We start from the raw sequence: 27,383 nt of genomic DNA, 5'->3' as shown, positions 1-27,383 counted from the left end.
ACGATTTTCATTTTATTAGTGAACTGTCCCTTTAATAATGCATTTGAAACGGTGTGGTAATGGGAAACAATAAGGATAATGAGAGCCATAAATTTGAAAATTTCAGTGTTCTAAAGCGGTTTATGTTTAAATGCAATGGAATTCTGGGTTACAAAGCAGATGTGACCAGGATCTGAAAGGAAAAGTTCCATTAGCTGCCTTTAATTAGAAACACTATGGTGTATATCTGGATCACAACATGGAATTTGTTTGCATGATATAAACTTTAGTTTTTTACTTGAGACAAACAGTTTTGGTTCAATTTGAAAATTGTCCCAAAGCCCATGAAAAACAAAAATAAATGGGTTCCAGACTAGGTGGCAGAAGTATAGCAGATTCTGAACTTCTCAGCTGAAAAACAGGTCTTCCACAACTGTCTGAGTGCTGAAAGCTTGAACTTTAAAAAAAAAGCAATTGATTACTGTTCTGAGAGACCAGACTCATTTTTGTTAAGTTTTTTTATAGTTTAACGCCATACCTGTTACCACAGCATTATCCATGGTGTAAAAAAGAAAAACAATGAAAGATATAGACCTTTATAAGATGTTTATTTCTTTATTTTTGATAAAAAATTCTAAAACTGGTTCCACTGGTTTTAAAAAGGGTCAACTGAAAATTAAAGAGTCCTAATGGAGTTCAAGAAGGATCTTCATGTATGGAATCGGATTATTCTGGTGTAGAGTGTAGATAATTTGGTCCCGATTTATTTTCAATGTTTCTTTCCACCAAGCACAGGATTTATTTTGTAAAGTTTATTGGGGTGTATGATGGAAAGCTTTCCCGGATGTTTACATATTGTTGGCGATAATTGTTTGGATGAGTTTGAGATATTTTCTTTCTTGTTAGATCCATGGTTATGTTTGGTTTTTACCCATGGTTGAGTAAGTTCATATTCATATTTTCTATTATTCTAAAAAGAGAATGGAGAATACCTGCAAGGAAAAATGGGTTAAATAAAAAATTAAATAGCTTGATCATCTGCAATGCAATACAATAAGCAGGAGCTTCCACTTTAACTCTACAGGTCTTGTTTGGTTGAAGTAGTCAAGGAGACAGAGTGCAACACAGTGTTTAATGAGAAAAGTTAGGTATAAGGCATCATTGCTTTAATCACTGATGCAAAAAACAAGGAGATTAACCATGTCTTGGACTGGTACTTTTGTGAACGGGGATGAAAACAAACCTTGGAAACTGTTATGGCCTTCTTGAAGTCTCGCCCTCCAGAAATTCTGAACCCCCAGGGGGACGGGCCAATCAGGTTCACAGTAAATGGCATCATGTGACCACAGGCTGCTGCCCAATGCTCTCAGAAGTGCTGCGAGAGGAAAAAAAGAGGAGTGTGAGAAGAAGCAAAAAACCCACAGATGGAGAGAGCGTCGTTCAAGTTTAATTTGACATCAGGCTGAAATGCCACAGATGTGTCTCATAGTTTCCACATCTCTGAACCACTGGCTGCTGTTGAAAGGTAAATTGCCTTCACCTGCTCTTCAGAACACCTTTCATCCTATTCCACATGACTGCAGCTCAAATCCACAGACACTGCAGCAACCGGGCATCATAGAGAGGTGCCACATGACTGACATTCCTGGAGTGTGTTTCTGAAGCTGTAGCACCCATTAGGAGAGCAACAAACCACTTCAGATTCAGTTTGAGTTTCTTAACAAAAAAAGGTATTTTTTTTTTTTTTTTAATTCAAACAGATACACTATTTACAGTCAGTGTGTGTGTGTGTGTGGGGGGGGGGGGGGTATATAAAGCAACATGTAGAAAAGTACAACATAACAATGGTAGAAAACAATAATAGTAATAATGTTGACAATAATAATGATGATAATAATAGCATTAATAACAAACCTTGGAGGATGAGGAAGGTGATAAGTAATAATATTAATAGTAGTAGCAATAATAATAATAATAATAATAATAATAATAATAATAATAATAATAAGTTAGGAGGTATGTATAATTAGTTTTTTTCCCCCTTTCCATCTTTTCTTCGCCCTCTTTCCCTTGTTTATGTTCCAGTAAATGTATGTATATCATCTAATATGTGAAAATTAGTGAAATAAATTACTAAAAGGATTATATTCTTTAACAAAGGAGCCACCATTTTGACAAAAAAAAAAAAATCATCAAAATAAAATAACACATGGAATCCAGTTTGGAATTAGTCATTTAAACAGATTATTTGTATAATTTATGTGAATAACTAATTCAGAGAAATCAAATCAAAAATCTGTATTAAAACATAAAACAAATATTTTAAGATATCTCCGAGCTACTCAAAAATCTAAAGGTGGCAAAATAAAAGAGCATTTAATTATTAGAATATTCACAATTCCGGTACTTTAAAAGCAACAAAATAATATCGCAGCTAGATCAAATATTAAAATTAATCAATAAATGCCCAGCCACTGTGTAGATCTTCATAACCTTGGACATTCATAATGATGAGCTCTTTGGGGCCGTGATGGTTCACTGTTCCCACTTTAAATGCACTGAACCTCATTGAGACCACGGTAAACGGTGCTGCAACCATCTATTACTAACATATGTGCAGGGGAACGAGCACCCATGTACAAGACCCTAGGGTTTACGGACACATCTGCTCCACAAAAAAACCAAGCAGAACCACGATCAAGACCACCACAAGATATAGTAGTCAAGACATCTTGCTTTTCAGACAAGACTTACCAAGAACTAACGTCAAAAAAATAAAATAATAATAATAATAATAATAATAATAATAATAATAATAATAATAAATATATATCCTCATGTTGTTCCAAATATGCACAACTTTTTTTTTTCAACTGTGGAACATAAATAGATTAATTATGTGTGCAACCAAGACTGTGCTGGTCGCTCTTTAACATGTAATAACAATAAATGGACACTGAAAATTGCAAGCATCATAAGAGATGCAAAAAACTCAAAAATTTTATACAAGTGATCCATATGACTTGTGTGTTATGTTCCAGGCCTTTTGAAATATATAGCTTACTAATAGCTTTGTGGATATAGACAATTTTGTTGGCTTCCGAAGGCATTTAGAAGCTGAAAAGCTACAGTCATCATTCATTGCAACCGCATGGAAAAGAGCGACAGGTACATTATTCAACTGGAGATGCAAATGCATTGGCTACCAGTGGGAGCGCAGACAGTGATCTGCGGCCTGAATATGTGCTTAAATGATAACAGACTTTTTTTGGGGTGTACTGTATCTTTTAAAGATACAGAAGACACAAGTGAAGCCTTGGTCTGCAGCAGTCTTGTACAAGATCCCACTAAGAAACTGATGAACTATTTACGTGACAGTTAAAACATGCCTGGACTCTCTGGTGGAAACTTCAAAAACAAAAACTGTTCGCGTGCAGGATCAAGTGGCGTATGAGAACCGGCTTAGATGTCAGTCAGCACATGGGCTCTGGCTCTGGTATGTGATCTGTGATGATTTTTATAGCGACTGTAAATATCTCAGCTTAGAAATACGATGTAAAACTACTGTTCTGGGGTGTGGACAGTTTGCTTTCCCTTCGTTACTGAACTGTGTTTTACAGCCTTTATCTGTCCCTGTCGGTCTGCTTACCCTGATTTGACCTTTGATAGTTTCAATGTACTTATGCAACAATGAAGGGAAAAAGCCACTGTTTACACCCAATCAAAAGACTCATTTTCAGAGCTATTTTCAGTCACAAACTACACTATCTTTTTATTGAAAAACTATTTATTATTTTATATTTAATATTTAATAATTCAAGCTTATTTCTTATTATAACATTTAGACTATATTTCCCATTAAAAGCTAACCCAATAGCAAACAATTTTATAACATTGATACTGTAGATATAACGTTTAGCAAATATCACTAAATATTATTTTTTCATTGTTTTGCCTAATTTGAATTTCATCTAAACTCATTTTGGTTCATATAAAAACAAAATTAGACAAAATATTATTTTAATAAATAAATGTACATTATAAAGCTATGCTTAAAAAGAATTGTAATATTAATTAATTCCAATATAAATACTTTTTTCATACCGTTTATAACACTGTTATACTCATGCGGTTAATTATTACGTTATGCCTAAATTGATTTGTACAGTATGTATTTATTATAATGTAATTTTAAATTTAGATGAAATGGTATGAGAATTTTTATATCAGTCATGAAAATATTTTATCATATTAATATCCTTAAATCGAATAGTACTTGGTCACAATCTGAAAGACAGTATAACTACTTCCTGAAACATTCGAAAAACACCTCACTTGCATTCTTACTCCCTCTCACATGCAAATCATTCATGACTAAAAATAGCACAAATACAAACATTTTAGCATAATCTTAGCATAACCAGCTGACACCATTCACTCAGCCTTACTGCACATACAGAACCAACTGTGTTTTTATAAAAGGCCGCATGGCTGATACACCCCTGATAATGATGTAATTAAAGAAAGAATTTAAGAAATCTGCCCCTTGTAAAGACTGTAGATAGGTCAGCGTCTGTGTCACGCTGTCCTGAATTTGCTATCAACAGGAGTAAGTGTGTGAAAGCCTGAAATTGGCTCCATACACGGGACAAACATAAACCCGCACGCTCTCATGTCTCTCCTACCCAGCGTGACCCAGCAGTTGTGGCTACGGATGTCGCTGCATTTTTGGTTTGAGTTTGAGTCCGAGGGAATGCAAATCTATCCCACCATTAGGTCTCCAGGCAATTAGCAGCCTTAACGATGCCTCTGTTCAGGATCTCTCTTAATTACTGCGGCCTCTAGAGACTTTGGCTGCTCTGCACTGTTGTTGAGTTTTTTATGTAATCACAGAGGAGGCGGCAGCCACATTTCCGTCCCCTCTGAAACTCAATTAATCCAACATGTTAGCGAGGATCCCGGCTGCTCTCATTAGCATCAGCCGAACAGAAAAGAACTACTAGATTCACACAGAATCACTGCACTTCAGTGTCTTTTGCTCTGAATGAAGGAGAAATTCTGCCGAATTGATCTGAATATGGTAATTAAGCACTAACAAATGTGAGTCAATGTCGTTAAATGACTTGTTCCATTTTGTTACTTGATAAAACCAATCCATTAGGATGGTATATTCATAGTGAATCAGCATACCTGTATATTATGTGTTTTAGGACCGTTGGAATGCTGTTTTAACCAATCAGATTCCAGAACAGAAGCTATCAATTTCAGCTATATCTTAACTGCACTTCACAATGGAATTTTAATAACTAAATAAACAAGCAGAGAAAAGAAAACATTTCAGAAGAAATTAATACTTTTATTATGCAAGGGTGGATTCAATTGATTAAAATTGATAATTAAGACATTTAAGGCAGCATTACCATTTTAACATTAATAATAATGTAATTTTTTTTAGCAGCAAAGCAGCAGATCAGAATGATTTCTGAAGGATCATGTGGCACTGAAGACTGAAGTAATGATGCTGAAAATACAGATCTGCATCACAGGAATAAATTACATTTTAAAATATATTAAAAGAGAATACTTTTTTTACTGCAATAATATTTAAATTAACAATATTATTGTTTTCACTGCATTTTTGGTCAACCTTTGTGTAAATGTTATTCTTTTTTTTTTAAATCCTACAGATTACAAATTTCTAAACCACTGTGCATTTCTGAGCTGACCCAACATCATCAAAAATTATAGTATGTAAACAAAGAAATGCAGAACAGTAGGTAATCAAATTTTATATTTAAAAATCAAATGTATACAATAGAGGTTGTTTCAAAGCAGATTTACAGTATTAAACGGAAATGTTCTGCCAGCTTTTACCAAATGTCATGCAAACCAATCTTAACTGGACAAGACAGTCATTTTAATTAATCAACATGACAAGATTTAAGCACTTACCCACAACAAACCATTAATCATATGAACATGGTTCTGAATCTTTTTCCGTTTTTCTTTTTTATATATAAAGCAAGGGAAGGAAAGGCAGGGAGGGTCTGCATAAAAATAGACATTGTTCAACTGACTGGAAAAGTTAAAGTATTTGCATCTCAAAAATAAAAGGCAGGTTTGGGGGAGCCCATGTTTCCATGTTGACATTTGTTGGCGTTTGCCACCATTAGCTCAAGTTTCTTTTGCTTCAGCGTAGGGGAAACTTAAGGAGATGTTAGAACGGAAAACTGGCAAACCGGTCAACATGGTTTTACACATTTAGATACATAATAATGGCTATGCAATGCTAACTGCACAGTAACACTGGATAAGCTGATCTTCTTGGTGTTCTTATGAACAAAGTGAAAGGAATCTGTGTCCGCTCGGGGTGATTGTTTCCTAACAACACACCTGACATGCAGCTATTAGCTTTTGGTTTCGGTCAGCATCAGTCCATGACACAGCTCACAGGTTAGAGCCATCAGGGACTGGTATTACTGGTTTAAACTGGACAACTTTCCCCTCATGTTGCATGTTATCACAGTGACCAGTCTCAGGACATTATTTAAAATGAGGCATAGTGTTGATATAATACAAGAACAAATCAAAATACCTCAGAACTGTAAGAATGGCATGTAAACGATTACAGGAACTAGATTCTGATGAAAAGCCAGTAATCCAGGATCTGAATGGAACGTGTGCTGAATCAGTGATTTGGTTTCTGTTATCAGATCTGTTACTGCTACTCTTTTCATCCCATTTTGCTTTTCATACTAAAGTTAAATTGCATTTTTGACCTAAATTGCAATGGTTGTAATTTTAGTGCCGCCCTAAATCAAATTTATTCTCAAGCCCCAACCAACTATCAACCAATGTCCCCATTTTACACTCATATACCCAAAATATTCTGAGCAGGAATTGGCCAGGGCTGAGAGACTGTCAAAAAACATTTGCATAGTACAACCGTTTCACATCCAAGTGAGGGTGTGAGAGAGAGAACGCATAAAACTGCCTTTTTCGTATGGTACATTGGCACTCAGTTTAAATTTGAGAAGGTCAGAGGATTTCTGAGAAAAGCCTACAGAGCCAGTGAAACCTGACATGCTAAACGTAAGGTTTTAGCACCTATCACTTCAAAGTAAGTTTCAGGATAGTGAAAAGGTACAAGCTCACAAAACCTGTCAAGAAGTCATTTCACACTGAAAGCAAAAGAGAAGTGTGTGTGTTTTACATAAATGAAAGGATTTAAAGTCTATTTAATAATACGTTTGGCCTTTTGCATTCTGAATTTCTCATTCAGAGTAATTCAAGCTGTCGACAAACACAGGATGAAGGAATAATAATGTAGGCTAACTGAATTAAAAACATACTAAATTGAATCAGTTAACTGATTTGAATCAAACTTTGTACAGAAAACAATCAATCAAATTTTAATCAAATTGTGTGCAGAATAATTTGTTTAGTTTTTTTGTTGTTTTTTTTGCATTTGTCATTTAGCAGATTAGAGCTGGGCAATATAGTTTACATTTTGTGATGATATAATCAAACAGCTGAGATTTGCTATATATCACTTTACATAAATTTTCAACCTACATAGATTTTCAACCTACTTATGTATTTATTTAATTATATACACATGCATTTATCTTTGCATTGCATTGCATTAATGAGAAACGGATGCAAAATGTTGTTCATTTTGCATAACTGTCATGAAAATTATGCCACAAAGCCTAGTTGTCTTTTTTATGCTATTTTTCCTCTACATTTTGTGATATAATGAGACTCCAACAGGTTTTTGATCAATTCTGAGAGATTTGTCAAGCTGAACAATATTTTAGCTTAATCGACAGACCTACTCCTGTTTGTAGTACAATATTGCCCTGAATGTAAAGTAGCTTTATCAAGCTTTTTCATTCTTTCCAACACTGGCACCAATCATTCTTTTCAGATGCTTCTCTGAAATGCTTACAGAAAACCCATTCTGTTTCCTTCAGCGTAAAAAACTGAGTGACCAGACAGTAAGGTCAGCCAGGAAGCTATCTGACTGAAATAGCATGCTAATGAGGATACTGAAACCCTAGATATTCACTGCAAGCAAGTGCTCTGAGAAATGTCAGAACGTCTGGTTGTGCCGTAATTACGGTTTCTGCAGCCACTCAAATATCTCCACGGCCTATAGAAATCAGAAAGCATTCCAGGTTCAAACTGAAGGATCTTCTCCTGTTTTGCATAAAGTGTCACTTCTCACCTCATGCTATTAACAAAAAGATTTCCCAAATCAAAACACATCCAGTTTAAACAAGTAGGTTAAGTTACTCTTATGTTTAGCCGAGGCGAATGCAGTGCATTCTTTACGTGTTTACCTTGAGGTAAAATTGAATAATTATTTTATTTTCACACAGTAAACACCTTGAGTGACTCATCATGGGCTAAAAAGCTGGGAAACTATGCGAATTCCAGTGTTCAGAATCAGATCTGTGGGAAAGTTATTATATCGGAAGCAGTTACAAAGCAGCTTTGAATATAGCGAAGGTTTTAGTATTTGTGTGCCTGTGTGAGTCTATATTCTTAAACTTGCTGGTGTTGTTTTGGGTTAGATCTAAACAAATCTGATGGAAGATGTGAATGAAGAATTTCTGGTACAACAATACTACATGACATGATCAAAACATGATGTGGCCTGGAATATTAGCATACACACACACACACACACCTCAAAGTCATCCAACAGCTCTAAAATAGCCAGGATTTTTCCATCTCTCAGTCCTCCTGAAGTACGGAGGAATCGAGTATTATGCACACAGATTCATTTCATCCATGTACATACTTGACTCTAGCCTTTATACTAACTTGGTTTATTTTATGGGCTCTGAGAGCAGTTTCCATGAATTTTGGCCTTTAACGGAGAAAAAAAATCAGACCATCTCAGGAAGTGGACAGTTTCTTATTCTAGTAGGCTAATACTGGAAAATACTGATGATAAATAAAAAAAAAACTCACTGCTGTAACATGATAATTTAAGAACTTTTTTTATATTAATTGTTTTTCAATCAAATGTTTTTAAATTACAAACCTGCTTCTCAGTCCAATTTCAGCAATTAAATTCAGGATTAATTCAGAATTTAGCATAATAAGGAAGTCTTCGAGTAGGGCATAGCTATGAAACAATAAAAAGATAATTATCACAATGTAATTCTTTGAAACGATAACAATAAAAAGAGCTTGATTAATGTTCAATATGATTTTGTGCCATTTTCATTCTACAAATTGTCATCATTTACACCATGGTACTGTGGCAGAAATGTGTGATATTTACACTGAACAAAATTATAAAACGCACTTTTGTTTTTGCCCCCATTTTTAATGAGGTGAACTCAAATATCTAAGACTTTTCCTACGTACACAAAAAGCCTATTTCTATCAAATCTAGTTCAGAAATCTGTCTAAATCTGTTTTAGTGAGCACTTCTCCTTTGCCGAGATAATCGATCCCCCTCAAACAGGTGTGGCATATCAAGATGCAGATTAGACAGCATGCATATTGCACAGGTGTGTCTTAGGCTGGGCACAATAAAAGGCCACTCTAAAATGTGGTTTTATCACACAGCACAATGTCACAGACGTCACAAGTTTTGAGGGAGCGCTCAATTGGCATGCTGACTGCAGGAATGACCACCAGAGCTGTTGCCCATGAATTGAATGTTCATTTCTCTACCATAAGCTGTCTACAAAGATGTTTCAGAGAATTTGGTACATAGCATTTTTATTTGATTTTAATTGATTTTTAATTGATTTTAACTGGGGTTATGAAAGTGAAAGTCGTGACATTTGTAGGTCACATAAATTTTATTTTTCAGGTTTTAAGTGAAACTTGTAGAAACCAGAGGTTTTAAAATATTTACAATTTATTGAGATAACTATCGACTGATATTATTGCGATAACGTTTTTGGCCACATCATCAGCCAGCCATAGTCTTTAGTAACATCAGTCTTTGCTATGGCAGTGAAATTGGTATTAAAAACTGTGAAATGTTTTGACAACTGAACTGCACATTCCCCTCCCAACACCATGACTCATATGTGACTTTAAAGTCAAACTCAAAAAGACAATCAGAGGCTTTTATCCAAATCTATCTGACTTAAGGTACACCACACTTCAGTTCATGACCTTGGGATTGCTATTGCTATGCAATTTTTCATGCAATTTTGTCAGTAAAGGTGATTAATAGTATATATCCAGCACGTGCATTCAGATCAGGGTTTCCAGGTTTTCAAAACAAAACTTATATACTTAGATATACTACTAATCACAGGGGCGCCTCTACCGACGAAATGCACATGAAAATCGCATTCAATTTTTTGCACAAACCCTAGCCACATATAATGTGACCAGGGTGTGTTCTGAGTTTAAAATCATGCTACAGACTTAGAAAAGATTTAGTACCAAATATTACAATTACAAGGATTCAAAGTATGAGCCGTAAAGTAATAACTCAATACACCGAGTCTATAGTGTAGCTGCACACCCCAAACCTACCGAACAGACTGTGCTTTTTCTCCCATGATCCACTCCCATGAGTGAGCTTAACAGTGTCACACCTTCCCAACACACACCCAGACAGCACAGCACCACACTCACGCCAAAGCTACACAACACCTCCCCGTTCTGGTTAAAACACGCCAGAATAAAAACATTCCCCACATTCTTATCACATTCAATGATAGGGAGTCAACACTGATACCTTCCATCCCACAACATCAAACTACATGCAGTACAACCAGAAGAAAGTAACACAAAGGGTGCTGGGTGGAGATGAACAATAGAAGACATGAGCTCAGTCTGAATAATGGACAATGTGTTGGTATTTGAAAATTTCACCGAATGATTCATTACAATTCTGCATTCCAGTGGCGGCTAATTGCTGTTAGTTTTCGATATTTGGTATTTATATCTTTATGACACTAGTTACATAAGACGTTTCACTCCTCAGGTATTATGTTTGATATGTTTTGCTGTCATAGAAACAGATATTATGATCATGACTCAAGAGCAGGAGGTATTCACAAGCTCTACGTTCTGACAAGTATGATACGTTCTTACCCACGGGCCACAAAAAGCTTAGGAAAAAAAAGGACAATTATTAGTTAATAAGCTCCTGTGGTGGTCTTTTGGTTTACAAGCCATAGCATAATGTGGACCTGTCACGACAGCAACATTTTAGTAAAATTTCTTGATTTTCAAATGGAACAGAAAAATACATTGGATGCATAAAATGCCGGAACATTTCATTTAAATTTTAAATTGCATTATGTTAAATGTACTTTGATTCACATATATGTAATTTGGTTTAAGTTAAATGTTCAATTTAAACCAAAGACTCAATTGCACTAAAAATAACATTTGAAATTAAACTTAATTCAAATTAAAAGAAGTTAAATTATCAATTTAAATCAAATATTAAACAATACAAATAAACGAAGTTAAATTTTAAATGTTGAAACAAAATGAAAATGAATTAAAATTAAAGATTAAATTTAAATCAAAATAAAGATCAATTAAATTGCATTAAAAGGTTACATATAAAATTATGTTTAAATCAAATTAAAATGACATTAAAAATTACCTTTTAAATCAAGTAAAAAGTTTAAATCAAATTTACATTTTATTTTAATGTTTAATATGTAGGGTTATCAATTAAAACCTCTTAGAAAAATGTTACGAGCTCACCACAACACCGATGAAGTTTCAATCCAGAGCCAGTGTGCAGGCTTCTATACTGAGCTTTCCAGACACGGTTATAGAAACAGGACTGCACTTTTCTATATTTGCAAACACAGCCATGAATTCAGAAGTGACTCATCTGAACTGACTCAACAGCAATGATAAGCAGTGGTTAAACACTGTCGTGACTTTTTGCAAAGGAAGTGGTTAGAGAAGACCCAGTTTTTGGTAAAGTATGGCTGCAACTGGGCATACGTTTTAGGCCTCAATTACAGAAAACATGGAGTAGATTTTGCCCTGAACAGAGAAACTGTGGTGCAGACAGACATATGCCATCATTACAACTACCATACTATCCTGTTTACAGCCTTTAAATAAGAACACAGACAGCCTTCAACTGCTACAAAACAGAGAGAGAGCACACAGGAAATGTGGTAAGAGACAGAAATCCAGCAACAAGATACCACATTGTGCGCACAAACAACTGAAAGAAACACAACCACTCTACATCATCCATCATTCAGTGAGAGAATGCATCTTTATGTGGGACACACTATATGCTGCCCTTATATGGAGACGGTTAGGGCGTGTAATATGCTAATAACCCATTTTAAAGATGCAGTCACACCTAACTTCACAGTTAAGTTAAAATGCAAATGCAAAGAAGTGTCTCACCTTCGAAAGTTCAAGTCTGATGCACTTGCAAATACAGCAAGATGATGCTCAGTCAATGAGAGTATTTACCTCTTTGACCTGTTTGTTTAAAGGGAAAGTAGATTGTATTTTTTCACATTTGGAATTTATTATTTGTGATTATATAAAATGTAAATCCTACAGACTGTTGCCAAATTCTTTGAAAGCTTTATGCATAAGTGTGAATGCACTTTTGTATCATCCAGATTATTTAACTTCTGAACAAAACGTATGTCCGTGACCTCCTGTGGACTCTTTCGCCTGAGAACTATTTCTGCAGATAAAAGAAAAGATGTCCACACAATTATGAATTGAGAGAGACACTCAGTCTCTTTCATCATCAACAGCTGACGACAGATCATATCAGATCAGGCAGTTTCCTGTGCATTTGAGCATGTGGTGCAAATTCTTGCTAAACCAAAGAGAGACTAGAATCTTTGCACATGCTGAAAGAGTCCAAAAACAGTGGTTTGCGAAGCAGAAAGTCTAGTTTGGTGCCCACTATGAAATAACGGCATTGAATTGTTGCTTTGTATGGGATGTTATTTTGTGGTTTAGTTGACTATCAAAACCAGAAATGGTACTGCACTACTTGCCTTGGTGGTCTCTGTACGCGGCTGATTTATTGTACCGCTGACATGGTTTTAGTGCAGAGACATGCGCAATTATAAGACATGTCTGTGGATGTTATGTCTTCCACAGTCGATTAGCACTCTGGGCCGATCTGAATAGAGAGAGGAGGAGTCTCAGGAGAGGTTTACACGATACGGTTTTCAACTAAAATGCATTTTGGCAGTTTATTTACACTGTAATGTCTTTTTGGGGGACTGAAAATGCAACATTTTGAAAATCGGTCGTGTGTTCATCCACTAAAGTGTAAACCACAAAAATTGTATTTTGCATAAAATAAATAAATGTGCAGGTATATGCATATTATGTGTTTGCATATTATTTTTTTTACAAAGTGACAATTGCCAACTACAGGCCTGGCATGAATAATACAGCGTTTTAAGCCACTTCGGCAGATCTGTGTAGACAGATTTTATTTTCAACGTTGTAATCTGTACACAAAAAGATTTAAGTAAAAACTTTAATGTTTTTAGCACATCAGTGACATGTAAACATACCATAAATGGATCAGAAGGTAAGTCTAAGACTGGCTCAACAAATTAAATGCATATAATTAAAATGAATTCTTGTGTCATTTTCTTTTCTTTTTTTTTCTTTATTTATTATTATTGTATTTTTTTTTTTTGTAAAGAGGTTGCAAATAAAGTTCATTTTACAAGAAAAAAATATTTTAGTTTTTGAAAATTGCTCAATGGTAATTTCTGGGTAAAAAGATCCTCTACACAAGAGTTTTTGTGTAAAGTTTCCTCTGTAGTCTTACTTTTATTTTGCACTAACCAGTGTTAGTGTTATTTTAGTATTATTTATGTTCTCATATTTTTTTTTATTGATATTTTGAATTAGCTTGTTTTTATATTTACATTTTATATATATATTATTTTTTTATATTACTATCAATGTTTGGTTTTCAGATTTCAAGTTTTATTACCCATTAGTAATATTAGTGCTTTAACACATATGCTTTTTCAGTTAGCTGCCAAAGCAACATTTCTAACAAAATCATTTTTTTTCTATCAAATTATCATCGTCATCATTTAGTTTTTTTCCATTTCTATTTAATTGTTTCAGCTTTATTTCAATAAAACAAAAAAAAATAGTTTCAAGTTTGACAACCCCGCTATTGTTATGAATTTGTTAATATTTGCTTATTCACACTATTGTTTACAGTGCCAATAAATATAACAAAAAAAAAAAGCATAACAAAAACAAAACATGAATGAGAAGTATGTGTGTTTAGGAGTGATGGATGCTGGGTAAAGCAGAGTAACTGTGTGTGAGAAGCCAAAATCGAGAGATGAGAAGAATTGCACAGGTGGAGACAATAGAGAGGCACAAAAGCTCTCTCGATGGGTTTGGTCAATGCATAGACACGCGAGTACAGAAACACGTCTGGCTTTTTCCCATCAATTCAAAAGTACTGCTCAGTCATCATTCACATTCAGTGCCCAGCCTCAAAACTGTGTTCTGCTCACTCTAAACCAACAGAGAGCTCTGCTACAGCAAAAGTACAGGAGCAACTGGTGATTTTTAATGTGACATCTGTTAAGTCAGACATTTCTTCCTTTCTGAGGCTGGCCGTGTGGGTTTGGACCGTGTTGACGCCTGGATCTGTAACTTTTCACATTATTCTGTATAACCGAATCCAAAACGTTCCAGTCTCTCCCAGAGCAAAACCCCAACCAGCATACAAGAAAATCCATTGAATACCCTCAAAATATCAAAAACAACTGCGTGCATGCACTTATGAATCACAGTCTATTTACAGACAACTATCCAGCAGAAGTATGCATCTTAAAACCAAGTGATCTGCCCTTCCTAGGCAACGTTTTTGAGCATCATCATAAGCACACAAAATCAAGTGTCTCCAGTTACTGAATCTCTAAATGTACATTACACTGTATTCTGGTCTGTCTTCATCTGGTCTCTTACCCATTCAGATTTTATTCTAACGTAGTATGTTTTAAAACATCTCGTTATATTCTGAACACATTTTTAAAGTGTAAGTGTGTCCCAAGGTTGCCCACTCTCTATTAGGACCTCCACCTCCAACACGTTTAACTCTTTTAGCCCTTTCAAAGAAAGAAAGAAAGAAAGAAAGAAAAGAGGAGCTTTGATTGATGGAGAACTACAGACTCACTATTCCTCTGAATCAAGCTGCAGTGTTACAGCTGTTGTGTTGATTCCAATGACACATTAGATCCTTTTCATCACTGAAACATTCCGTTTTTCTCTAATTTCTGCGTAGGATAGTCAGGCTTTTCAGTAAAGCATCCGGATGCAGTAAAAGAGATACAGTGCAGGAGTAACAGTGAAAGACTGAAGGATGTTGAACTGATGCCATGTTTCTCACGCCTCACCTGAAGTACACAAACCCACAGGACGAGTACATCCCTTCTAAACAAACACGACCCGGTTACTGTACATATTTAGTTAGAATATTAAGGAAAATAAGCACTTACCTGGTAAATGGCTGGCGCGCGTCTAGGAGTAACTTAATCACAACTCTGCCTTTGGCACCTGTGCGGATGACGTCAAAAGCACGCACGCGTTCAGTGCGAGCGCGGAGAACTCACAAACTCTGTCCACTTCCAAACGCACTTGACTTGATTGAAACACTTTCAGCGTGTCAGTTTTTAGGCTGTGCGCTCCTTGTGACCAAACTCCCACACCGCCCAGTTTTTTTCGAACTTTTCCCCCCGAGAATGTTTCCGCTGTAGAGATGATGGAGCATCGCATGCCACGTGTTGCTGTCAAAATAAAGTCTGGGGGTGGCACGCGAGGGTGGCACGCGGGGCGTGTCGAGGGGGGTGGGATGAAAGAGAAATATGATTTTAAAAGCAAATGTTTATAACATGTTGTGCCAATGCGCCATCTGCTGGCGGGGATAAATAATGAGAAAATCTGATTAATTCTGCAGTTTAAATTTAAGATTCTAAAATCGCCTTAAAACTAAATAAACCAATACTTTTATGCGGAAATTGATCAAAAGCCACAGTACAGCTTTTTATAATGTTGAAAATTATTTCTATTTAAAATAAAATGTGTTCTTTTGATTTTTGTATTCATCAAAGAATCGAAAAGAAAAAAAAATCCCAATTTTTACAAAAATATAATGCAGCACAGCTGATTTTTAACATTGATGATAATAATCTTGAGCACCAGGTCATCATATTAGAATGATTTCTGAAGGATCATGTGACTGATGTAATTGTAAATTGTAAGAAAATTCTGAGAACTGCCGGCTTGACTGTTTTGATCAAAATATATGCAGCAAATAAATATAAAATATTGATCAATTCAAATAATATTATTATTAGAAAATTGTAAAAACTCTATTATATTAAATAAAATATTACAAATCTACCAAAAACTGTCCCATGCAGTTCACACTAATATATATATATATATATATATATATATATATATATATATATATATATATATATATATATATACACATACATACACACACACACACACACACACACACACACATACATATTGTTCTGCTTCTGTGATTTGGAAAATTAAGCATTATGGGCTATATGACACTGAATGATTCAAATAATGAAAGTAACAAGCAAACACATGTTTTTCATTATTTATTTGATCATTATCAAAATCTGTGAGTACCTTACATACTGCAATACATACGGTGTGTCAATAAAAATATATTATCTTTTTTCCATTATTTGATAACTGTGTGATAACGATTCGGCAATCTGTACAACCAAATGCAATCAGCTACTTCAGTTCCCAGATAATTAAAAACAGAAAACAAAACGAGTTAATAATGGAATTCAGTGAACGCCTGCATCTTCTACAACCATTTTTATAGCCAACATAAACCATTAGTGAACAGTCCTCCGACTCCTGTCTTAAAACCTGTGCACATGTGCTTCGACATCATAAACACAAGCTGACTTCATTTTAAGGTGTCAGTTCTAACTTGTAAATTCAGAATAGCTCATGATTGATATGTAATATTTTAAGTTCTTGTTGTAAGCATACACTTAGGTTAAGATAAATTCTCTAAAATTTATAAAGTCAAAAACCATGTTTAATCTAGTCTGGCTGGAACCCACCACAACATATCAAACCTTAACTGATTTTTTCACCGAGCAGGAGACTTTTAGTCATACAAAAGAGTTTGAAACCTAAAGCTGAAGATAATGTTAAACGCTGGGTTTGTTACACAATTAACATGAACCTAATACAGAAAGATTAAACACTTGGCAACAGCTGCATTAAGCGCTTACAGACACTTGATAATGATTGCAAAGACTGCGGCTGTGATTATTATAGTATATGATGTGGCGATCAGCTAAGCCAACACAACAGATAAATGACAACTGTGATGAGCGTCTGAAAAACAGAAAAAGAAGAAAAAAAAAACGGATGGTTTTAACCATGTCTTACATCCAGATCCTCGGGATTTGTAGTGCTGGCAATGTTGCTACAAATCTGAAACCAAAATGGAGGTAAACTTTACAAAGATGTTAAAATCGAGTAAGTCATCTTAGATAAAGTCAATAGTATAATTCAGTGTGGCTTCATCACGCGTGAATGGTCAAACCCAACTGTGTCCAACGTCTGCGAGAGATGCAGTAAGGTGAGGAGTGCACATGCTTGGTGGAGGATGTGAAAGAGTTTTTCTGGTTTTATATTTGTGTTGGTGAGGAGGGCAGGGGTTTTGTGTGCAGTGTACAGTGGCAGTACAGACAGACTGTATTTTGCATTGATTGGTGGCTGAGCCTGTAGTGTCAGTGAACAAGAACTGGTGGAAGCTCTCAAACTGGTGCCACATAGTTGCCAGGAAATGTTCCAAAAGCTTGGGTCCTCTCAGACGTACCTGGCAGGAAAAGAAGAATATAACGTCAGTAAAGCAAAAAAACGTGTGACAAAACATTATAGCAACTGACTGTCCTGTAATGTGAGAACTGGCCGACAGAGGGAAGCACAGAGAAGGGCTTTGCACTGAGAACACACTTAAAACCTATTAAATCTTTCAGCTTTCTTATATTATATTATGTTATCAAATATAACTTTTATTCGTTAAATTGTATTCATTAAATTAACAAAAGTGACAGTAAATACATTTCTAATGTTACAAAAGGATTTTAATTCAAATAAATGCTGCTCTTTTGAACTTCCTATTCAAAGAACCATGAAAAAATTTGTGCTGCTAATCGCATCCCAAATAAAAGTTTTTGTTTACATAATATATGCGTGTGAACTCTGTTTATTATGTAAATACACACATTCATTATATATTCTGAAAATATTTATATATATATATATATATATATATATATATATATATATATATATATATATATATATATATATATATATATATATATATATATATATATGTATGTATGTATATATATATAAGTTTAACATATAAAAGTCACATTAGCCATTGCAACAATATAATTAAAATACAATTACCAAATGTGAAATTATAATACGAGGTGATAATCAATATACCAATATATCAGTCATTCTAGTGGTTGATCTCTTTACAAAGTCAAACAGATCTATCATGTATAAGTTTTTGGCCAGAATGAGCTGTACAGTAAAGTGAAGCTAACTTAAAGCGCCATTACCTACAAACCAGCCGTCATCGCACTTCTCTATGACCTGAACGATGTCTCCTTCTCTCAGTTCCAGCTCATCTCTGTTCTGGGGTTTATAGTTGTAAACTGCTTTATACCTGAATGCCAAGAGAGAGAGAGAGAGAGAGTGAATGAAAAAGAATAACAAATGGTCAAGAGTGAAAAAATGTAACTGGATCAACCCTAGATATATGAACAAACCCGATTCCAAAAAAGTTGGGACACTGAACAAATTGTGATTAGAAACAGAATGCAATGATGTAGATGTTTCGAATTTTAATATTTTATTCAGAATACAACATAGATGACATATCAAATGTTTAAACTGAGAACATTTATAATTTTAAGGGAAAAATAAGTTGATTTAAAATTTCATGGCATCTCAAATATGTTGGGACAAGGCCATGTTTACCATTGTGTGGCATCCCCTCTTCTTTTTATAACAGTCTGCAAACGTCTGGGGACTGAGGAGACAAGTTGCTCAAGTTCAGGAATAGGAATGTTGTTCCATTCTTGTCTAATACAGGCTTCTAGTTACTCAACTGTCTTAGGTCTTCTTTGTCACATCCTCCTCTTTATGATACACCAAATGTTTTCTACGGGTGAAAGATCTGGACTGCAGGCTGGTCATTTCAGTAACCGGATCCTTCTTCTACGCGCCATGATGTTGTAATTGATGCAGTATGTGGTCTGGCATTGTCATGTTGGAAAATAAGAGGTCTTCCCTGAAAGAGACAATGTCTGGATGGGAGAATATGTTGTTCTAGAACTTGGATATACCTTTCAGCATTGATGGTGCCTTTCCAGATGTGTAAGCTGTCCATGCCACACGCACTCATGCAACCCCATACCATCAGAGATGCAGGCTTCTGAACTGAGCGCTGATAACAACTTGGGCTGTCCTTGTCCTCTTTAGTCCGGATGACATGGTATCCCAGTTTTCCAAAAAGAACTTCAAATTTTGATTCGTCTGACCACAGAACAGTTTTCCACTTTATCACAGTCCATTTTAAATGAGCCTTGGCCCAGAGAAAAAGCCTGCGCTTCTGGATCATGTTTAGATATAGCTTCTTTTTTGACCTATAGAGTTTTAGCTGGCAACGGTGAATGGCTCGGTGAATTGTGTTCACCGACAATGTTTTCTGGAAGTATTCCTGATCCCATGTTGTGATTTCCATTATAGTATCATTCCTGTATGTGATGCAGTGCTGTCTAAGGGCCTGGGCATCCAGTATGGTTTTCTGGCCTTGACCCTTACACGCAGAGATTGTTTCAGATTCTCTGAATCTTTGGATGTTATTATGCACTGTAGATGATGATAACTTCAAACTCTTTGCAATGTTTCTTTGAGAAACTCCTTTCTGATATTGCTCCACTATTTTTCGCTGCAGCATTGGGGGAATTGGTGATCCTCTGCCCATCTTGACTTCTGAGTTACACTGCCACTCTGAGAGGCTCTTTTTTTACCCAATCATGTTGCCAATTGACTTATTAAAGTGCAAATTGATCCTCCAGCTGTTCCTTATATATACATTTAACTTTTCCAGCTTCTTATTGCTACCTGTCCCAACTATTTTGGAATGTTTAGCTCTCATGAAATCCAAAATGAGCCAATATTTCGCATGACATTAAAAAATGTCTCACTTTCAACATTTGATATGTTATCTATATTTTATTGTGAATAAAATATAAGTTCATGAGATTTGTAAATTATTCCATTCCTTTTTTTACTCACAATTTGTACAGTGTCCCAACTTTTTTGGAATCGGGTTTGTATTTTCTACATTCTTAAAGGGGCAGTTCACACAAAAATAAACATTGTCATATTGTCACATTCTTTCATGTTGTAAACCTTATGACTTTCACAAGACGATTTAGTTTACTTAACTACTCCTAAGCAGTCATAAAATGAATGAATGATATTTTTATGTCTGCCTGAATTAGGTCGAAATTAACGAGCAATGTACTGTATACTCACGGTTGTCGTGAATAACCCTTGTTCACAGGAGACTGTGATGTAGAAGGAATTTTAACCTCTGCACTGGGCTGTGGAGACTGCGTTCTGGTCCCATCCTAAACATGATTGTTATAGTTTTATTTATTTAGATTATATCTTAATCTGATTAACAGGCCATACACATACATAAATACAGTAGGTAGTGTTGTTAGTCTACACAAACCTGTGTAATGTACGGAGGGTGCGAGTTGGTGTTGGCTGGCAGTCCCGGGCCCTGTGGAGATGTCAGCACATGATTGGAGGGAGACATGGGTGATCGGGTGTCCTTTTCCAGTGGGCTGTGAGCGTGCAGCGATCCGGTCCGGTTGTTTGTGGGTGAAAACAGGAAGTGGTTTGAAGGCTGTTTTGCGTGTGACAGAGGGGAGTGTTTGTGAGGTGAAAGCTGGGGTTCGGGGGAGCGTGACAAGGGAGACAGAGGGGAGTGCTGTGGTCGACCAGGGCTGAGGGGCTCTGGGGTAAGAGTGGGAGAAGATGGAAAGTCATCGCTGCTTTTAGTGCGGGGCATTTTGTTGACCTGGACATAGCTGATGGGAAAGATTCCACTGCGGCTGGTGCCGGCGATACGCCCCTCCAGCCACTGATCATCAACACGCCTGGTGATAGAGATCACCTCGCCCTGAGACAGAGACAAGAGACAAGAGACAAGAAAGCTGTTTGGTGTCAAATATCACAGTTCTCTGGAATACTTGCTTCTGATTGGTCAATTACAGCATTCCGTGGTCGAATATTTGTGTATAATGATGTTAAGCTGTAAAATTTGCTGTAATAGTCTGTAAATGTTCCAGGCAACCATTATTCTACATATTTGTACTAGTTAGGGCTGAGAGTTGATTCCAAAAACAGCTGATTTACGTACATGTCTGAGCATGAAACGATTAAGATTCATTGCCCTAATTACTAAACTCAAGCCTTAAAGCAATGGTTTTGAAGCTTCATGAGTCTAAGGCCCCCTTCTGTCTGCAACAATATTCGAAGGCCCCATGACTTTTTCAAGTGGTCCATTAAGAATAAGGATTTAAATGGGTCTTGAACTGCCTGTGCTTTAATTTTGTTCTGTTCTCTGAGGTCTACTTATAATGTTATCAAAATTGTAACATTTAAAAAACATCATGACTTCGAAATAATAGTCTATTTTCTGTCCTGTTTTTAACGACCCTCATCAGACGTTCTGTTTGAATAGGCGTGGCTGATTAAGTAAACACCCACTGAAATGATTATGTATGTTTGACAGTCTACATCCTTCACAAATGGATGCTGTTAACACATAAATACTCAGTACATATCAAATGATCTGTTTAACAGACCATGCAATTTTGATCACGTAATAAAACAGTTATTTACACTTGTGGACATTACTGTCAGATCCAATATAGTCACCACAGCATTGTCTATTTTCATTGTCTAGTTCCAATCTTCCTGAAAATCCTGCATCAAATTATGCCTTGTTTGTAAACGAATCTGCAGTAAACTGTGAACAAAGGACTATGTTCTAAATGACGCAGTCTGTATCTTGAGTAAGGAAAAAAAAGTTTATTCTTTCCTAACGTTGGGATCAGAAGGAAGCCAACGCAAACACTTTTTTTCCACAACTTGGCACTGCACAGCATCTTGTTGTCTTCAGAGCATCTTTATGATTTCTGCATAAACTTGCATTCACCTCTCTCGTAAGCACTATACATGCATGAATCAGTGGTCGGACTAAACAGAATGTAGAATCGTTGGGTGGAGATAACCAGGCAGAGATGTAGAGTCATTGTGTGGAGATAAACCAAAAAGAATGTGGTGTTGGCGCAGTGGATAAGACACATGCCTTTGGCGTGAGAGACCCGGGTTCGATTCCACTGTGAGTCCACTGTCAATGTGTCCCTGAACAAGACACTTAACCCCTAGTTGCTCCAGAGGTGTGCAACCTCTGACATGTATAGCAATTGTAAGTCGCTTTGGATTAAATTCATTAAAATGAATAAATGTAAATGTAATAAACAGGCAGTGATGTAGACTTTTTGGGTGGAGATAAGCAGGCAGTGATGAAGAATTGGTGGGTGGGGCTAAACTGGCAGTGATTTAGAATTTTTGGGTGGAGATAACCAGTCAGTGATGTAGAATCATTGGATGGAGAAAAACAGGCAGAGACGTAGAATCGTTGGGTGAAGATAAACAGGCAGAGATGTAGAATCATGGGGTGGAGATAAACAGGCAGTGATGTAGAATCATTGGGTGGAGATAAATAGGCAATGTTGTAGAATCAGTTTTGTCATGGCTTAACAGGCAGTGATGTAGAATCGTTGGGCGGAGATAAAAAGACAGTCATGTAAAACAAGGGGTGGGGCTAAACAAGCAGTGATGTAGAATCAGTGGGTGGAGATAAACAGGCAGAGATGTAGAATCTTTGGGTGTAGATAAACAGGCAGTGATGTAGAATCGGTGGGTGGAGATAAACAGGCAGAGATGTAGAATCTTTGGGTGGAGATAAACAGGCAGTGATGTAGAATCATTGGGTGGAGATAAACAGGAGTGGTGTTGAATCATTGGGTGGAGATAAATAGGCAATGATGTAGAATCGGTGGGTGGAGATAAACAGGCAGTGATGTAGAATTTTTGGGTGGAGATAAGCAGGCAGTGATGAAGAATTGGTGAGTGGGGCTAAACAGGCAGTGATTTAGAATTTTTGGGTGGAGATAAGCAGGCAGTGATGAAGAATCATTGGGTGGAGATAACCAGTCAGTGATGTAGAATCGTTGGGTGGAGATAAACAGGCAGAGATGTAGAATCGTTGGGTGGAGATAAACAGGCAGTGATGTAGAATCGTTGGGTGGAGATAAACAGGCAGTGATGCAGAATCGGTGGGTGGAGATAAACAGGCAGAGATGTAGAATCATTGGGTGGAGATAAACAGGCAGTGATGTAGAATCATTGGGTGGAGATAAACATGCAGTGATGTAGAATCGGTGGGTGGAGATAAACAGGCAGAGATGTAGAATCATTGGGCGGAGATAAACAGGCAGTGATGTAGAATCAGTGGGTGGAGATAAACAGGCAGAAATGTAGAATCATTGGGTGGAGATAAACAGGCAGTGATGTAGAATCAGTGGGTGGAGATAAACAGGCAGTGATGTAGAATCATTGGGTGGAGATAAACAGGAGTGATATAGAATCATTGGGTGGAGATAAACAGGAGTGGTGTTGAATCATTGGGTGGAGATAAACAGGCAGTGATGTAGAATCGGTGGGTGGAGATAACCAGGCAGTGATGTAGAATCATTGGGTGGAGATAAACAGGCAGTGATGTAGAATTGGTGGACGGGGCTAAACAGGCAGTGATGTTTAAGCAGGTGCTGATCTCTTTCTGCGAAGGTGGTATTTATCAACACTATTACATAATTGAATGTCACATTTCACAAGCTGTTGTTTTAGCAGAAATAAACTGTTTTCAGACTAACAAGAAAGTTTTGAGTTCTGAAACTTACATGATGATTTTTAAAATGACCTATTATGACCAAACATCAAAGGCATTTTGGTTTGTCAGTTAATGACCCCTTAAGAATGTAACATTTTATACACTAATATTTATATATAACAAGGTTTTATTAATGAAATAACTTTTCTAGTTGAACTTTTCTTAAATTAGGTTATTTCATATGCAGGGTTTTTTAAGAATGAGGCAATACTTCAAAAAAGCTGTTCTTGAGGTGGGTGAGTTTAAATAATATCTTGATTTTTTTTTAGTTGTATTGTCTTATTTTAATTTAATTCTGTTTTTAATGTCTATTTTATTTTATACTGAAAGTCCATGTAACCTGAATGTAAAACTCTTTTCAAAATATCATCTTCTGTGTCCACAGAAAAAAAAAATCATATTGGTTTGCAATGACATAATGGTGAATATATGATGACAGTAATTTTGGACAAACTATCCTTTTAACATCTAGCAATGTGCTTTTGATTTATTTCAGTGACTTGAAATCCTTCAGATTGAAAGACTCACTAAGATTCATTCATTGCCTAATTGATTTGGTGACTCTGTTATATCATTTCTCCAGCAGGTAATTATTTTACCTGTAATTATTTTCGAGAACAAATAATTTGAAATAAATGGCAAATTGTTTACTACTGAAGCACAATAAGAGAACTAAAGGCTTGTCAAAGTCAAACTTTCCGGAAAAATTTGCCCAAACTAGTAAAAACCTTCAAACTACCATTGGTCTGTCTGTGGTGATTATGTAATCAGTAAATAGTAGGTGTGGCTCTGGGGCTCTGGTACTTTTTTTCTGTTCAGTCCGTCGAGGTCAGACATCCAAATGAAAACATGAACACAGAACACTGCTGTTTTCTCACTCCTGTCATTTTTGTTGTGTTTTATACTGTTACTGTGAAGAAAGAATGCAGCACATATTTACATATTCATCTAAACGCCGCTCTCAGCGCTGTCTGGGATGTTCACTAACAGTAAAACCGCTGCTAAGGAATTTTTTTTACCCCTTAAGTGAAAAACTAAAAGAAGGCCTCTACTTCACTGATCAGTGTAATCCTTCAAACCGTGGACACAGGCACACCATTTAAGTCAATGAAAGAGGTCACAAGAAGTATATTAATTTCAAACCAGCAACAAATTAAAAAGGCTTCCATCTCAGCTCAATTAAGAATCAAGAAGATTAGTTTGGAATCTAACATCTTATGAAAATCAACTGTACATAATCATTTCATTGTAGTATATGGTACAGATGTGAATTGTATCTGGCACCTTTCTGAAGGACAGTTCCACAGGCAGGTCTGCATTGAAGTTGAACAGGGCTACAGCCTCTCCGTACTCCAGCACCTGGACGGTGGGAGACTTTATTGGCGTGGGCTTCTCTGTTGGAGGAATAACCTGAAAAAAAAAAAAAAAAACATAGGAATTAGTGAAAATGAAAAGAATATGGTGTGGTGTGTTTTTATTTATTTATTTTTTGCATGCATATGGACATACCTCCACATAACTGGTGGGAAAGATCCCCACTCTCCCATGATGCTCTCCTTCATACCAGTTGGAATCCACTTGCCGGTGTATGTACACTATATCACCTTTTTGTAAGGTCAGCTCCCTATGGATGAGAGGTTCAAAAAATAATAATAACTTGTATTTTATTGCAGTGGCATTACGGAAGCTTGTTTCCACCACTGAATAAAAAATAAAACAAAGTAATTGCAACTTTTCATCTCATGATTCTGACTTTTTTTTTTTTTTTTTTGTAATTGAGAGTTTACTTCTCGCAATTCTGACTTTTTTTTCTCAGAATTGTGAGTAATATGTCAGAATTACACAGTATAAACTCGCAATTCTGTTGTTTTTCTTAGAATTGCGTGATATACTGTAAACTAGCAATTGCCAGTTAAAGTCAGAATTTCAAGATAAAAACAATTACTATTCCGACTTTTTTCTTGCAGTTGCAAGTTTATATTTTACAATTCTGACTTTTTTCTCTCAATTCTGACTTCTTTTCTCAGAATTGTGAAATATAAAATTGTTTTCTTACATTTATAAGTTTACATTACACAATTCTAATTTTATATTGTTATAACTATAATAAAAAGGATGGTGATATAAAAGGGTAATTGAATGAAGTCACAATGGAGGAAACAGGCATACATGCATTTGCAATGCTTTTTGTGTTGTATCAGACTTTCCCGAATCCTTCCTATACTGATCCCAATTCTGCAAATGATGAGGAATAATGAAATCTGTGTTGTGTCATTTGATTCTACTTACTTTGGTGACTGTGCTTGGAAATTAAATTTGGCTCGCGCTGCTTTCATCTGTGTAAACAAACATAAGTTCTTTCAAAACAATAGTTTAATTATATATAATTGAAATATTTACTTTCCATTCAAACCTCAGAGCATAGAAAAATGATCAAATACTGTACCTTTCTCTCTTCTTTCTTAAGTGGGAAATCCATGTCTGATGACATTATGTGATCTGTAAAGGAAATCAGATATCGGCCCATAATATATCAAAATCAAAAGCAGAATCGGTTCTATCAAATTGTCAAATAATCCTGAAATGTTTTTTTATTTATGTGTAAAATATTAAGCAGCATATTAGCTTGAATGAATTACATTTGAAAATATATCCACATTACTTTAATTTGCAGTAATGTTTCACAATATTATAATATTTTCATTGTATATTTGAACAAATAAACGCAGCCTTTTTTAAATAAAATCTTACCAACCACAAACTTTTGTATATTATTGAGGGATTTTAAGAAATAATCAAATTAATTTCTGTTGTATCTTTAGTTTTTGGGCTCAATACTGGTTCACTGGGCCTCCAGCTCTGCACACGTTATTGTGTTTACAATGGCACAGTCTTTCTCCATTTATCTCCAGGAAAAACAATTGGATAAATCTAATCGCAATCAAGACCTCCATCCTGCTGCTTGTTACACGCTTCCTGTTCTGCTGAACAATGATGTACTTCATTTGTTTTTCTCGTTTCACAGAAATGTGTTTACTTTGTATTAATTAGGGGGGAATGAGAGGAGAGGAGAAGAGTGGCAAAAAGTACAAGGAAACAGGAACCACAGGCGAGGAGGGGATAAGAAGATGACTATATCTTACCATCAGCAGGCATGAAGTTCACTGTTGTGCCCTCCTTTACAGCAGAGCAGGGGATTGTGGGATAGCTGGGAAAGAAAAACAAAATGATCATGTGACAAATCTAGTCCAAATACTCTTTCTTTCCATCCCACAAGTTTGTT

General features: G+C 35.9%; 2 protein-coding genes across 8 annotated transcripts in view; both read right to left on the bottom strand.

Annotated features, from left to right (window-relative positions):
• The window catches only part of LOC113107364 (PDZ and LIM domain protein 2-like), a 62,162-nt gene extending 46,394 nt beyond the window's left edge, over positions 1–15,768 (bottom strand). The window contains exons 1-2 of one of the 2 annotated variants that reach the window (XM_026269815.1): positions 15,465–15,768; positions 1,223–1,354 (exon numbers count right to left, since the gene is read on the bottom strand). In XM_026269815.1, the coding sequence (XP_026125600.1) occupies positions 1,223–1,318 (96 nt within the window). In that variant the 5' untranslated portion in view covers positions 1,319–1,354; positions 15,465–15,768. Of the gene's footprint in view, positions 1–1,222; positions 1,355–11,688; positions 11,817–15,464 lie in introns of those variants that run through there. The other variant, XM_026269816.1, reaches the window with a different exon arrangement.
• Positions 15,769–16,592: 824 nt separating this feature from the next.
• The window catches only part of LOC113107363 (vinexin-like), a 44,529-nt gene continuing 33,738 nt past the window's right edge, over positions 16,593–27,383 (bottom strand). For 4 of the 6 annotated variants that reach the window (XM_026269810.1, XM_026269811.1, XM_026269809.1 and 1 more), the window contains exons 13-21: positions 27,244–27,308; positions 26,547–26,599; positions 26,390–26,436; positions 25,610–25,724; positions 25,385–25,510; positions 20,807–21,259; positions 20,605–20,699; positions 18,618–18,724; positions 16,593–17,857 (exon numbers count right to left, since the gene is read on the bottom strand). In XM_026269810.1, the coding sequence (XP_026125595.1) occupies positions 17,796–17,857; positions 18,618–18,724; positions 20,605–20,699; positions 20,807–21,259; positions 25,385–25,510; positions 25,610–25,724; positions 26,390–26,436; positions 26,547–26,599; positions 27,244–27,308 (1,123 nt within the window). In that variant the 3' untranslated portion in view covers positions 16,593–17,795. The remainder of the gene's footprint in view (positions 17,858–18,617; positions 18,725–20,604; positions 20,700–20,806; positions 21,260–25,384; positions 25,511–25,609; positions 25,725–26,389; positions 26,437–26,546; positions 26,600–27,243; positions 27,309–27,383) is intronic. The other 2 variants (XM_026269814.1, XM_026269813.1) reach the window with 2 other exon arrangements.

The sequence above is a fragment of the Carassius auratus genome, chromosome 8 (genome assembly GCF_003368295.1).
Source record: "Carassius auratus strain Wakin chromosome 8, ASM336829v1, whole genome shotgun sequence".
Classification (NCBI taxonomy): domain Eukaryota; kingdom Metazoa; phylum Chordata; class Actinopteri; order Cypriniformes; family Cyprinidae; genus Carassius; species Carassius auratus.
The sequence above is the reverse complement of the archived record's forward strand: the minus strand, read 5'-3'. Positions and strand labels throughout refer to the sequence as shown.